Genomic DNA, 15,403 nt, shown 5'->3' with positions numbered 1-15,403 from the left:
TCTTCAAGAATTGACTGTTTTGAAGATAATCTTCATTCAATATCAAGCACTACTTGAGAGCTCTTGCTAATTTCTTTACCTCACTGTAGCTTTGTGTTCCACATCTTTGTTTCACAAGATCATCTACTGTTCCATATTAATAACCAGGACTTCAAAAATCTTGGAAGTACCTTGAATAAATACGGAACTGACTGAACCTTACATGATTTACAAACACTGATTTTCATTTTATACAAACCTTGATCAATCGGACTTATGGCAAAAAATATAAATAAATAAATCCCGTGTCCAGGGACTTTTTTTTTCTTTTTTGTAATGCAATGTTCTTAGAGCTCATTAATTGTAGCAGTGCCTCAGGTGTTGAAATAGATTTGTTATACATTATACAGGTTCACATGTACTCCGTTTGCAGTGTGTATATACAGTATGTGTAAGCGGTGCAGCAGCAGCAGCAAGAGCGCATTATTGTAACGCGAAAGCACATTAAAAAAATGCACGAGCGTGAATCTCTGTTCGCACGCAGATTTCCTTTGCTCTGTCACAAAAGCACTCGTGCTTACTCAGATACACGCTGCTATCGACCGGAGAAAGTGTGTGCACTTAAAACATGTCTCCTCTCACTTAAACTGCGTCCTGTGCACTCACAACACTCTCTATGATCATGTGCTAGATATTAATTATTTTCGCACATTTTTATTTCTAGCCTTTTACCGCATGCAGTGTGAACGCTCTGATCCGTTAACATGGACTCAGAAAAAAGGTGCATCACAGACAGTGTGTGAACCTGGAGTTACGTAGGCATATGCCCAGTCTGTTCTGTTCTCGCGCTAGGCGTGTTGCGTTCTGATTGGATCGGATAGCATACTACTGGAGGTCAGGGCCATGGAAAATCGTGCACACCCAAATCGTGTTTTTATGTAGATTTATATTAATCGCACAGCCCTAGAATGAACTGGCAATGAACAGAAAATAACTCGGGCTGGCACCGCTCAGCAAAACGGGATCCAGCCATAGCTCATCAGCGGGTAGACAGTCAGCGGAGCAAGCAGTCAGGAGGGAACATGTTGACAGTCATTTATGCATGTTTGAATTTGTTGTTCTGTAGCATATGCAGCTAAAATATAAATTGGTGGTTTATTCTTAAACCAATAAGCGAGCTTGAATAGTGGAATCAAAGTTACAGTTGAATATTTATTTTTTGTTATTTATTTATATATATGAAATGGTTATTATGTTATGATTTAGACATTTTTACATATATTAACAATATTATTATTTATATTAATAGTAATTGGCGGCCTACCTGCAATACCACGGCGACCCACTAGGGGGCTGCGGCCCACAGGTTGAAAACCACTGATGTAAGTGCTGTGAAATTAATAAAAAAAAGGTTCGATTTCGTTTTTTGCCTCCAATGCTTATGAAAATGCAATTATTCGCCCCATTATGCTCCCTTTTGCAGCACTGTGCTTTCTTTCCTACATAAAAGACCAATTTCCTGTGCAAATCTGTAAAATCGTGTAACGTGACATTTGGAAAATGTGACGTACTTGATTTAACAAAGTATATTTATTCATGATTTTAAAAGCATGAAAGAGAACTTGCGCTGCTCAGGAAGATATATGCAATTCGAAACTGAACAGAACACAGACGTAAGGATGTAAAGTCACAGATGTAAAGTCATCTTTTAGCTCAAGGTGCGAATCTAAACGGTCAGATCATGTTCATGTATACCTTCGTCGGCCATGTAATAAATAAACTTGGAACAGTTATTTGGATCCATGCGGCTCTTAATGTGACAACAGGCAATGTTTTATTTTACGTTTGATTATTCATTTCCCCGCTAAATTAACCTTTTCATATAAACTAAAATAAATACAGAACTAGAGCCAAACTAAAACTGAAATGAGACATTAATAATAAATAGTACTGTATAGTGAATAAATGAAATAATCATACTTCTTGAGACTTGCATAAAAAAAAAATTAAAGCACAGTTTGTTTCATTTGTATCTTTTCTATTGTATTTGTCCTTTGCTTTTTTTATTACTGACAGTTTAATTATTTTCAATAATACAAATTAGTTTGTTTGTTTGTTTGCTATTTTGCTGGTCGCTACAATGTAGATGTCATTGCAACCTTATATACAGGAAATGCGTATTTGATATGTATCACTATCTTTAAATAAGTCACTCATATATAAAGTTTCGGTCATATGGCCCCCTCATAACCGTGTTAAATAATCATGATTACAATATTGACCAAAATAATCGTGGGTATGATTTTTGCCATAATCGAGCAGCCCTAGGATCATGCACCCTTATTATGGATTACAGACAAGACATCAGTTAATGGACTGGAGCCGTTTAGATTTTTTGTGGATTTTTGTGATGTTTGTATCAGCTGTTTGGACTCTCATTCTGACGACACCCATTCACTGCACAGGATCCATTGGTGAGCATTGATGTAATGCTAATATCTCAAAATATTTGAATAAAGAAACAAATGCATCTAATTCCTGGATGACCTGAGGGATAATAAATTTACATTTACGTGCTCAAGCTCTTCCTGTTGCTCGGATTATTTCATTTTTTCACCACCCTCATTTCAATATGATAAAAAATTTTGCCTGTAGCATTATAGTTCACTTGCAGACCTACATGTACAATCTTCAACCTAAAGACAGTGAGCATGATTGTGGCCCCATCCACTTATAGTGACACCATAAGCAAAAATCTGAATCATTTGACAGAAGCAACTTTGAAGCAACTGGAGCTCTAAAATCTTTGGAAAGCAGTTGACCTGGCAAAGGACTAAATAACATAGTATAAACTAGGGGTGTGCACGGATAGTCGAACATTCGAATATTCGTTCTGCTCTAATTATTCGATAAATAAAAATGATCAAAAAAAAGTTCACAATAAAACCTAATTTGGTCACTTTCTGTGATTCTCCACGGCATATTTGAAGATGTATGCAAGCAAAAAATAATTAATGAATGAATAAGGGGCCGTTCACATATTGCGCCTAAAAACGCGTGAAAAATGCTAGTCGCGCGGCTTTCTCCTTCTTTCCAAAGCGCTCGGGCAGTTGCGCCCCTGGGATGTCTGCCGTGGCTAAGCAACCATGACGTGCTCTCTCCATGAAGACATGGAAATTTCAGCAAAGGATAAATGGATTTGCAGCACAAAAAAATCGCTTTCAGTAGCTCTGCTCCTAAATTTATTTCAAAATGGCAATCCATATACAGCTATGATCAGCTGTTCCTTCATCTTGGCTGAGCTTTCAACGTTGTTACGGGAAAGGATGAAGCTGAATGTTTAGTTTTTGTCACATGACCTGCGGTGCGCTTGCAGCATTCTGAAAAGTTGAGATGTTTTTAACTCGATGCGGTGCGGACGCGCCTGGAAAAATAGGGTCCATCGCACCGCGTCGCTTCCATTATGAGCGCGCATACCACTAGCCTACATTGGAAATAACGAACTTGAGTGCGTAAAAGAAGCGATATGTGAACAGCCCCTAAGAACTGCGGTCTTCTACAGTACTTCAAATATGCCGTGGAGAGTCACAGAAAGTGACCGAATTCAAGAAAATTGCTCCGGCATCTCTCCAGCAACGAATAAACACCGCTAACTTGGAGAATGCAGTGAAAACTCCTCTTCTCGCGTCTGCCCTAGACCCTCGGCACAAACATCTCAGGTTTCTCGATGAAAATATGAGAGAAGTAAGAAAAAAAAAGTTTTTTGAACGTGATCAGAACATTTTCCTTGATGCGAGTGCTGCGGATGCAGCCGCCACCACCAGCGATGAAGGGGATGCAATGCCCACTCGTCGGAAAAGGCTGAGCCAGTTCTTCAGCAATGATTACAGAGAGTCCAGCCGAGACGAGTGGGATCAGTTCTTGCTGGAGCCATGTATTCCACCAGATGAGGTTCCCATTCAGTGGTGAAACGAAAACACGAAGCGCTTCACAAAACTTATTTGCTTAGCACAGCGTTATTTGTGAGGCCCGACAACGTCTGTGCAGTCAGAGCGCGTTTTCTCCGCAGTCAGCCTTATTGTTAACAAACTAAGGAGCCGACTTTCCCCAGATCATATTTACATGCCTGTGTTTCTAAACAAGAACATGTAAAACAATAGAAAAAAAGCAAAAAAGATTTGCTGACAGTTTAAAAGTTAAGTGTAGGCTACGTTCTACAATAGCCTTATTGCTGCAGGCTGCTTTACGGTTTTTCTTTGTTCACTTTTTTTTTTGCTTTTAATCTGTACTTTTGTTTGTTTGCACGCATGTTAAATGTTTTCAGCTACAAAACACGATGTGTAATGTTCAAGCTTATTGTGTGTTAGGTTGTGAAACAATAAATGGTGCTGAAAAATAACGTCTGTCTCATTAAACTTAATTTAAATAAACAAATATTCGAATATTCATTTTTTGTGAGCTCAAATATTCGAATGTGATATTTGCGGAAAACGCCCATCCCTAGTATAATTTCACTCCTCCATGACACCATGATCGGGGACTGTGAGGGTGTCCTGTACACCAAATATTGCTATTTATTATACAGAAGGCAGCTGTTCATTAGTATGGCCTGCCATTTTAGAACTTACAGTAAATCTTCCATGCAAATACATTCCCTCTAATGTTCTAGTCACGCTTGGAGTATACTGTGTGGTCCATATCCATAATGCCACAGTGTGGACAATTATCTTGCCTGTTTGATTAGACACTGACACCACTGAAGAAACAAGAAGAGATGAAGGGAGAGAGCAAAAGAGAGAGCGATAGAGGCTGAAGAAACGAGTGTGGAGAGATATACAAAATTAAAAGAAAAGACTGACAGCAGTACTGCAGGATTTTTCTGTGCCAGTTTATTGGACTGGGACTCAAAATCTGCTGCAATATCTTTAAATAGACAGGACATGTGGAAAAAATTGACAGTAGGTGCACACAGCCCAGAATCCTCTCTCATCACTCACACACACATATATACATGCACGCAAACACACACGGGCACTTCCCAGGAGAATACATATTTATAGATACACACACATTGAGGTCTAAAGGTCTAAAACCACCAAAGGAAATGCCTCTATTTAGCATTTTTCTAATTTAATTGCCTTCTTTCATTATTGCTAACTTGACAGATTAAATGAAAAGCTGATCATATTGTGAGATCCAGTGTGAAGCGCTTAAATTCAGTAAAGAACACCAATGACTCGCTGATTTAAACTAGTTTAAAAACTAGAAACAGCTGACAAACAGGAGAAACACTGTGAGAATCAGTACAGTCAGAAGGCTTTTCAATCTACAGATAGCCATCATTTAGCATGGATTTACTGTAGTAACACTAACTGAACCATGATATTGTGACAGAAATGTGGGATATTCATATTTCATTTTCTTATAGTATTAATGTAGACATGAATTAAATGTACTAAAGGAGTAATGGAATATAATTACTGTTGCTGTATTTTGTCTAAATAAAAGATTTTGAAAAGAGTTTGTATGATTTGTGTGATACTAAATGTATTTAAACTAAGAGAGCATTTCTAGACAAAAAGAATGTTATTAATATTGCAGCCTGCAGAAAACTGTGCTGAGACAAATTTATTTTGTAAGGAAAATGTCTGGAAAGGTGTATAGAATTCAAAAGCGTGAATTGTTTGTCATGTTCTGACCATAATGAGCAGTTTAAAGCCACAATTAATATAGTCTGGTTTCTACAACTTTCAAAATTCTAGATTAAAGATTTAAAATTTATCGTGATTATTCCGATATCGACTGATATGAAAAATGTTATCATGATAATTTTTTTCCCGGTTTCACCCAGCACTATATACAATTAAATAAATTATGACTAATTTATTATACTTTTTAATTTAATATTTGTAATTTTTTTCATGTCATAACATCTGTTTGTTTTAAATTGTGCTAAAACCTTTTTTGTTTTTTGTTTTTTTCTAAATTACAATTTCAGTGTGGTCTAAGACATTTGGAACCCATTCCATACTAGTTTCTATCTATTTTGTCTGTTTTAATAATTACAAAGATGTCACATCTTTCTCTCTCCATGATCTCAAATGCGAGCTCACAGGGGCCTATTATGATAATTGGCAAATTACTCTCTGCAGCTCACAATTGTATGCCAGTATAAAGTACAATTTCATCCCCCCCCCCCAAATAATCACAATAAATGTTGAGTTTAACAGGAACATGGCAACGTGGTCTCGTACCCCATCGGCACCTTGTCATTTCAAGTAAACTGTGTCTGCTTGATCACTGCGTCAAGCCTCCTACCCAGGCTGCCCCCCAACTGGGATTCTATCTTCATCTATGATGGCTTAAAATGAGAAATCATGGCAAATACATTACTTAAAGAGACAATTCAACCATAAATGAGAATTCTGCTATGAGAGCGACAGAATAGCTACATTTCAGTCACTTCCTCGCACAATAATTGCATGGCTATATAAAAGCAGCACAAGAGTCGCATGGAAAACTTTCGAGATTTTTTTTAGAGTCTGACAGCCTTCGTTGTTTACAACCTGCAACCTGGATGTTTTGAAAGTCTCAAGAAGATACTTGAAAAGTCCTTTTTGAAAAGAGTTCAATGTGTTTTAAGAGAGAATGTACAGTAGTTTGGCCAATTATTTATTTAATACATTATTTAATTTTTTATTTAATCTATTCTATTCTAATTTGATCATACTGTTAAATGTAATCTGTAGCAAATCTCAAAATGAAAATCCATTTTTGATACTGTACATCATAATGTTGCCTAAATTCACTTGTCACATTTAAACTGATCTTAAGTGTTTTATTGTGGATTTATTTAAAAACGTTTTATAAAATTTAAATATCAGTGATCAGTTATAACATAAAAATAATTAAAAGCTTATCATTATCTTTTGTGGGTGACAAACAGACAGCGTCCTCCTTTCTGCTGAGTTTGCTGAGCATATCATAGACACAGACCCTTCATTAAACAGACTGCATTCTGTTTAGAGCAATGGAGCCAAAGACGGATAATCTACCGTTGGGAATGGGTGGGTGGGTGGGTAAAACACAACCACTGGTGGCTGATTGCATACACACTCGCTGAGGGAAACATTCTCATACCTCACACCCACACAAGACGTCACTCTCCTCTGGTCACCATTCACTGGTCTATCAGAAACCCCTGTGCTTCATGCCTGAGAGCAACAAACTACTCGCCAGATGGCTTCCTGTCTAAAACCGGTGCCTCAATGAGAATGTGATGATGCACATCTCGTTAAGCAATTAAAATGCCCCCATTGCTCTTACGTCCACAAGGTCCCTGGGGGAGTGGCACGTTGAGAATGTGATTTGGAAAATGTAACTCTAGAAATCCTGACAATCCAAATAAGACCTATGTTTAATTAAAAGCTTGTCCTTCGCCACGTTAATGGCAAAGAAGAGGAGAGCAAGCGAGACTTCCAAAGTCTAGGAGCCGAGAGAGATTTAAATGTAAACAAGCCCGTTAAACATAACAGGCATACAGATTGGCACAGCTGTCAGATGGCTTCCTGCACGTTTGTGGGAATGGCGTTGGCCTCCATGAATTGAAACTCACTGTACAGACAACAGGTGTTAAACCCTGTGCTTTGGTCGCCCAACATGCTCGTAATCTCATGCAGTTAAGACTGAAGCCCTGTTTACACCAGTGCGTTTTCGTTTTAAATTGGCATTTTAAAATGAAAACGGTCCTCACCTACACTTGCGTTTTCACTGCGTTTCAGAAATGTTCTCCGTCCACACTACACAACCGAAAACACATGTCACATGACCATTCATGCAGGTACAACACGGAGCATGATGTTATTGTTTACACGGTCATCAAGGATGCACAGAGTTATGGAAGCGTATAGGTAGCAATTCAATTTGGGATGAAATATGCAAAATGACAATGCAATATGTAAAATGACAATGCATTTCTGTATTTACATTTACATTTTCCAATACATTTGTGCAACGTTTGGTGCAAAATGAAAATGAAAATTAAATTACATAATTTTCATTTGCCATTTCATAAACCAGTTTTAATATGTAAAATGAAAACTAATTTTAACGCTTTATAAGTTGCAAAATTAAAGGGAAAATGTATTACAGAAATTATTAGATATGTATAACATATTCAAGCAAAAACTGTGGCAAAATTATCATTTAAATTCTATTTTTCTTAAATGCATTAACACTCACAGGCAAGACACTTACGATTGCATTTTCATTCAATGTCCCGCAATGAATGTAGCAAAATTCAATCTGCACATTGAAAATGCATTCCGAGCCGATCACGTGTCCGCCCCCTCGCGCCATGTCAATCACTGCGTGAACAAGGCGGGGCTTGCAGAAGGTCAGAGACTCAAATCTCAAGAAGAGGATTCAAGTGAGAGAACATGGACAAAACAGTTGGTCCATGTACGTTTTGATCATTTCGGTTTATGGCTTCAATATTTCATATGCACTTGTGGGCGGAGCTGAAACGCTGCTTTCATCTGATTGGTCGAATCGCTCCACCTTCAACTCTGTCTTTTTTTTATTCTTTCAGGCAGAATAAGAGTCAGTGCGAGTGAAGAACTTTAATGTCTGAAACCACCGCTCACTGTTCATTAGCATAATATTTTAATGGAAAATAAAGTGGAAATAAAAATCAATAATAGACTGAACAGTTCCATGTCTGTAACATTTACCACTCTCATCTTTTAAGTCATAAGGCACTAGGTATGTGTGTGTGACATTAATAAATAATTGTAAAAATTAATATTGTGATATTTCTGAAATAAAAATAGTAAAATTAGCTCTATGCTGCTCAGTGCTCCTGTAGCCTACCCCAGAGCGCCCTCTCGCGGCTGTAGACGGTAATGTTTTCTCTTGGTTCTGAATAAATGCGACTTAAAGGCACAATATGTAATTTTTCTGCTTTAAAAATAGCAGAAATCACTATATCTATGTTATATATATATTTTTTAGTTGTGTACTTACATTATCCCAACAGTTTCCATGAACTTTCAAATCCGGAGAAAATTATAGTTTAATTAGAAGAGGTTACGTTTCTTTATTTCCATTTTGTCGCCCGTCTATGGCGTCGTATAACCTTTGACCCCTCTAGTTTATCTAACTTCCTGCGGAACCCGGAGGAACCGCCAAATACAAAGGTGAACAGAAGCAAAGAAGAGACGAAGAAGATAAAGTAGTAGCTAGCCTTGATCGAGACTATTATATTTTATATTTATATGGTTTATATTAGTATTTATACCTCAATCAATAACTTAGCTACGGATCATGATTATGCTTTGCCTGCACGTTCTGTGAAGCGCAAACGTATGGGTGAAATAAATGACCCGAGAAGGTTTTGGGACAGGAGAGGAAACAAGACACGGGTAAATATTGGAGTTGCATTTCCAAGATAGAGAGAGCTTCATGACAAGCTGAAACTACATAGAGATGCCGAACTCGCGTGCATTCTAATAAACAGGTATGCATCCATTCAGCTAACTGTATCTATCCGTATATTTTGTGAAACGATGATGTCTTGTGTAAAACGCAGACGGACTAGCTCTTATGTATAGTATAATGTAAATCCACATTTGTTCTATATCTAGCTGGATAAAGTAGCTTCAAATGCAGTTCACTATCTTGTTCGATATCATAGTATAAACATAATTATAATTATTAACGAAAGATGACCGTGTTTTTTTTTACATATATTACTACTAGCTAGATGGAATATTGATTTGATAAGGGTCTGATAATTCATATATCTCTCCGTTCGAAAAGACGTGATTGTCAAAATACTACGTTAGAATGAGTGAGGAATGTGGGGAGCAACAGAGCGCGTGTTCCAAAGAACAACAACTCCCATGAACCTACGCTCTTTCCCGACGTCATCAAAGTACGTCTTTTGTTATTATTTTGATTGAGTGACCCCTGGTGGCCAAAAATCCCATACTGTACGTTTAATAGTCCAGTGCGACTTGTATATGTTTTTTTTTCTCGTCATGACGTATTTTTGGACTGATGCAACTTATACCGAAAAATACGGGTAACATTATTATTATTATGAGAGTAATTGACAGACTAGAACTTTAATGTTTCACCAAATTCAGCTCAGATCTTCAGACTCGTCTGACTCGTGTTGCTGTATAACTGGCCAGACTTACCTTCCCAAAAAATCCTATTTAATTTTATTACATAAATTTAACTATATTTATTTCCACTTCACTCCAAGGAGACAAAACTATTTGCACTGTTTTTATCAGTGGGACAATATTTATGCAATACTATAACCTAGAAATAATTTAACGGGGTCTCTTGCAAGTCGCATCAGCATGAATTGTGTGCCCAGCTACATCTGATTCAAATATTATGCTAATTAACAGTGAGCGGTGGTTTCAGACATTACAGTGCTTCACTTGCACTGACTCTTATTCTGCCTGAAAGAATGAAAAGACCGAGCTGAAGGTGGAGCGATTCGACCAATCAGATGAAAGGAGCGCTTCAGTGCCACCCACAAGTGCGAATGAAATATTGAAGCCATAAACCGAAATGATCAAAACGTACATGGACCTACTGTCTTGTCCATGTTCTCTCACTTGAATCCTCTTCTTGAGATTTGAGTCTCTGACCTTCTGCAAGCCCCACCATTCCGAGCTGATCGGCTCGGAATGCATTTTCAATGTGCACATTGAATTTTGCTACATTCATTGCGGGACATTGAATGAAAATGCAATCGTAAGTGTCTTGCCTGTGAGTGTTAATGCATTTAAGAAAAATAGAATTTAAATGATAATTTTGCCACAGTTTTTGCTTGAACATGTTGTACATATCTAATCATTTCTGTAATACATTTTCATTTTAATTTTGCAACTTATAAAGCGTTAAAATTAGTATTAATTTTACATATTAAAACTGGTGTATGAAATGGCAAATGAAAATTGTAATTTAATTTTCATTTTCATTTTGCACCAAACGTTGCACAAATGTATTGGAAAATGTAAATGTAAATACAGAAATGCATTGCCATTTTACGTATTGCATTGTCATTTTGCATATTACATTCCAAATTGAATATTGCTACCCATATGTTTCCATACAGAGTGAATGTGGGCAGCCACATAATTGTTTTTAAAAAGGTTATGCGTTTTAAAATGAAAACGCACTTATGTAAACATGAAGAGTACACATCTCAGAATATTTTATACACAAAAAAAAAGTAAAATAAAATTTTTGATGGCCAATGCTGATATCTTAGAGAGCAGGGTGGCTGGTGGTTATTATAAAGCCGATATATATGATATATGATCACACTATTTCATTTAAAGGCAGTAAAAGCATTAAGCAATGACACATTTACCAAACAGAAAAACTGATTTTAATTACCATTGAAATTAATGCACATCCCTGTTGAAATCTGCAATTACTGGAACAGAAATTGTATTATTAACAAACATCTACAATGAGCCTCAGGAAACGTCTTTTTTTTTTTTTTGCTTGAAGGCCACTTATGTGAGAATAAAACTAAATAGTTCCCATTAATATTTTGGTTTAAAAACACAACCATTTAAAGACAAACAGCCCAGCAGTCCTCAGCAGTTTAAAATCTCCACAAGGCCTAAAAAAAAAAATTGTTTGGTTCCGGTTTCCGACCGACCCTGTCAATTTATGTGCGACCCAAATTTATTTTATGAGACTGGGGAAGAACGGTCTTTCACACATCGTTAATTAAATTACAGTTTCCTTTAAATGCTGTTTTACACTTAAGTAATCCGTTAAAAACCTTTAAGTATTGCATCAAAACCCTTTAACTGTCAATTCCTAAAGTGAGCTATAACTTAAGGTTTGGAAATCGTAACATTAAGAGAAACACGGGGGGAGTCAACAATATATCGCGGAACAGAGAGGGCACTGACAACATGCTGACAGACAGGACATTAACATTACCAGCTTACTTTTAATATGAAACAAAGTCTCATTTGGTTATTTCACCTTTCAAATGTGGTCATTTTTTAAAGAAATGTAAACAATAAATACCGTTTTGTGGCTCTTGAATGTGTCGAACAGATCGCTGTAAGTTAGATCATCAGTTAAAACTAACTGATCGTCTCTTGCTTCTAGTTAATTTATAGCATCAAAATCAAATAAACCACAAAAAATGAACATAACAAAGAATGTTGTTTGACTACAAAAAGATGTCTGTACACTCCGTTTTTCAAGTTCAAATCCTCCATGTTAATCTACTATGAGATCGCCTGTCAAACTCCCGCGAAGGCTTTTTGTGTGTGTGTGTGCGTTTTGTGTGTCTATGGCAACAACAGACTTTAAACGGGAATACAGAATCACTGTCGTAAAAGTACCGGTACACACATTTAAAATCAGCGCGCGTGTGTGTGTGTGTGTGTGTAAAACTGCCACTGGAGAAAAAATAAATAAATAAAAATAAAAAAAAAATCCCTACCGACCAATGACCTCAACTGACAACCAACCGGAACCAAACTTTTTTTTTTTTTAGGCCTAAGAGATTTGACGGGTTGTAAACCACACCGCTTTTCTCATCTGCAATCATGACTCATTTGCCATCAATAACATAAAAATTAAATTTTTATTCAGACTTTAAATTTTTCTAAAGCACCCAAATACAAGTTCTGAGCATTTTTTACAGATTACTTTTATAGCTTCAAGAAATAGCAATGAACAAAGTTTAAATTCACCCTACATTGGCCCTTTGAAATCACTGTAGCTAATGTAAAAAGAGCGCTTAGATCTGTGCAACAAAGCAGCATATCAAATCCGAATTATCTATGCACGGTATTTTCAGTCTAATTATCAGAATTATGCAGATAGTAAAAGCGCAAGATGACAAAACTCCCCTCACCTCTTTTACCACTGACCCTGTGCTAATTTCACAGACAAAACGAACATGCACACATGTGTGATGAATTATGAGAAAATAGCACTGGTGTGGTATGTCTGCCTTTATCACAAGAGAGATTAATCAAGGAGAGGATTGTGCATCCATATCAGTGCTGCATTCCTAAGGTTGCCAAAAGCAACAAGAGTAATGGCATCGCTGTGATACGAGCGATGTTGTACACTCGAGGGGATGTTGGATCTAGACGGTGTTCTTTCTGGATAGGAGTCGGCTGGTGATTATTTGCTAAATCTGATCTGATGTATTTGACTCTGCAGAGTTTAAATAATTTAATCTACAAAATCCTTTTAAAAAACCAAAACAGTATACGGACATGGCTCTGAGATGGATTTCACACCATTGCAAAACTAAGCGTATTGCAAACAGTAACCTACTCCAATGCCAACTTGGGTCTTAATGCTTTTGTAAAACCATCACATGTGATCGGTGAAAGATGATTAAGTAAAATTTACAATTCGTACCCAGAATACACAGATGACACTAACTACCAGTGGCAGGTTATTCCTGACATGACTGCTATGGAGCGTCCTGATGTGGTAAGTCCTGTAACATCTATCCTAGCAGCCAGTGCTCACTATAGTGTTTACAAGAGACTGTTTTACAACACAGTAATTTTCCACCTCCATCACTGGGGAAAACAGCAAGTTATGTTTCTATATAAAATAGTAGGATAAGCACCATGTTTGCTACAGTAACAGTTTATTTTCCGAATTTGTACATTTAGTAAAATACTATGATATAACTAGCCTACTATGGTTTCCATGTTCATTTCTGAAAGGTTGCCATCCAGTTTCATATAACCACGTAAATCTAACTGACCTCAACATCATTAGGTTCTTAACCCTGTGTCACTGTTAACCCCAAGTAAACCTAATCCTGAATATCTTGTTTCATCCTTGACATTACTTTCTCAATAACCCTGCCATTTAACGTGTTTACGTCACTGTTTGGCATTTTAATCATTTTACTTAAAACGCATAAACAGCGCTTTAAAGTTTGCGCAGCATATATGCAAGTGCGTAAACATGTATTAAGGTAAACACTAGGACATTTTATGATTGGTTGTCTGTTGCCGAACACTCGGTGTTTTGTGGCATTGCATTTCAGGGTTAACCTAGGGTTAAAAGCAGTGCTAACATGTGAAACCGGGGTTAAAACCGGCCTTTACCTGGGGTTTAGAAAGAAGTTGACCCAAGTTTAGGATTAAGAGCCAATATAAAGAGTAATGTTACAGTCTTGTATTTCGCAGATGAGGGAGGGCAAGTGGTAACGTTATTCCTTGCTCGCTAATTTCTTCTACACACTCTCAAATCTAGAACAGAGATAGTATTTTGTGGCTGCACACGGCTATGATGCCCCAAACATTTCTGGTAGAGCTCATTGGGTTTCAAGCCACAACTAACACTTCATATAAAACAATTCTGTAAAAGCATCACCTTTGGTTTTTCATCCTGCTCTCCTTTTTGTTCAAAACCCCCGGGACGCAGTTGGTCAGTTCGGTCCAGTCCGCGTGTAAACCACAACTCCAACCGGTGGAGAACCGAGAGAAGAGCCACGTTTCTTTCCTGTTGGGTCGGTAACAAGTACACTTCTTCTGTCCCGGTCTACAGTCGCACGGAACCTCCAACCTGACATTCTGGACCAGGTGCCTCCCGAACGTGGTGCCGCCGGTCTTCTGGATGTGGAGGAACACGATCACATCATCCCCTTTGATTTCAAAATCCACAGTCCGCTCCAGATCCCTGATGGGAAAATAGTATTTCTTCACGTAATGTGGATCAGGAGTCGGGAAGAGATCCGCATCGTCTTCCAGCATGTACCCGTGCGGAGAGCCGAAGTTCATCATCCCCGGAGCCACGTACTGATACAAAATCAGCATGAACAGAACCGATCCGACAACGATGAACAGAAATTTACTGCTCCTCTCAACCATGTTCCTTCCAGTGAGGAGGTTCATGTGTTACCATTTCCCGGTTGACTGTTTCTTAGGGTGTCTGTCTCCATATAAACACACGGCGGTCAGAGCATCGCGCGCGGAAACTGAATCGTCAGACACATTGGATCAGAATGAAAACGGTCGGACTCATTGCATAAGAAGTGTTGCAGTATGCGATCTCCCTCCCTCCACCACTGTATGTCACAGTGTGTTTAAAGTCTGCGACACATCGCTGGGAAGCTCCTCCAGCAGCGTGCACAGCGACACCCACTTTCCCAACACGCGAGCGCTCCACGCTCTTGAAAAACAAACGGCACAATATTTAGTTTCTAATGAACGCCCGCGACTCTTATTGCATTGTATATTTCTCTAAGCGGCGTGTTTTCCCAGGAAGCAAAGCAGGCAGTTTATGAGTTGCTACACAGTTCCTTCTTATAATAAACACAATAAATAAAATAAATAAATCTGATATAATCGACAGTTAAAAATAAAATAAAATGGTAACAGGTGCATGTATC

The 15,403-nt window shown here is 37.7% G+C and overlaps 1 protein-coding gene across 1 annotated transcript in view; it reads right to left on the bottom strand.

The window, feature by feature from the left end:
- LOC132154675 (heparan-sulfate 6-O-sulfotransferase 1-A) overlaps positions 1-15,152 on the bottom strand; it is a 130,859-nt gene extending 115,707 nt beyond the window's left edge. The window contains exon 1 of the mRNA XM_059563322.1: positions 14,386-15,152. Coding sequence (XP_059419305.1) covers positions 14,386-14,906 — 521 coding nt within the window. The 5' untranslated portion in view covers positions 14,907-15,152. The remainder of the gene's footprint in view (positions 1-14,385) is intronic.
- Positions 15,153-15,403: the final 251 nt, after the last annotated feature.

Source organism: Carassius carassius, chromosome 12 (genome assembly GCF_963082965.1).
Source record: "Carassius carassius chromosome 12, fCarCar2.1, whole genome shotgun sequence".
Taxonomy (NCBI): Eukaryota; Metazoa; Chordata; class Actinopteri; order Cypriniformes; family Cyprinidae; genus Carassius; species Carassius carassius.
Note: the sequence above shows the minus strand (reverse complement) of the source record. Positions and strands in the feature narration are given on the sequence as shown.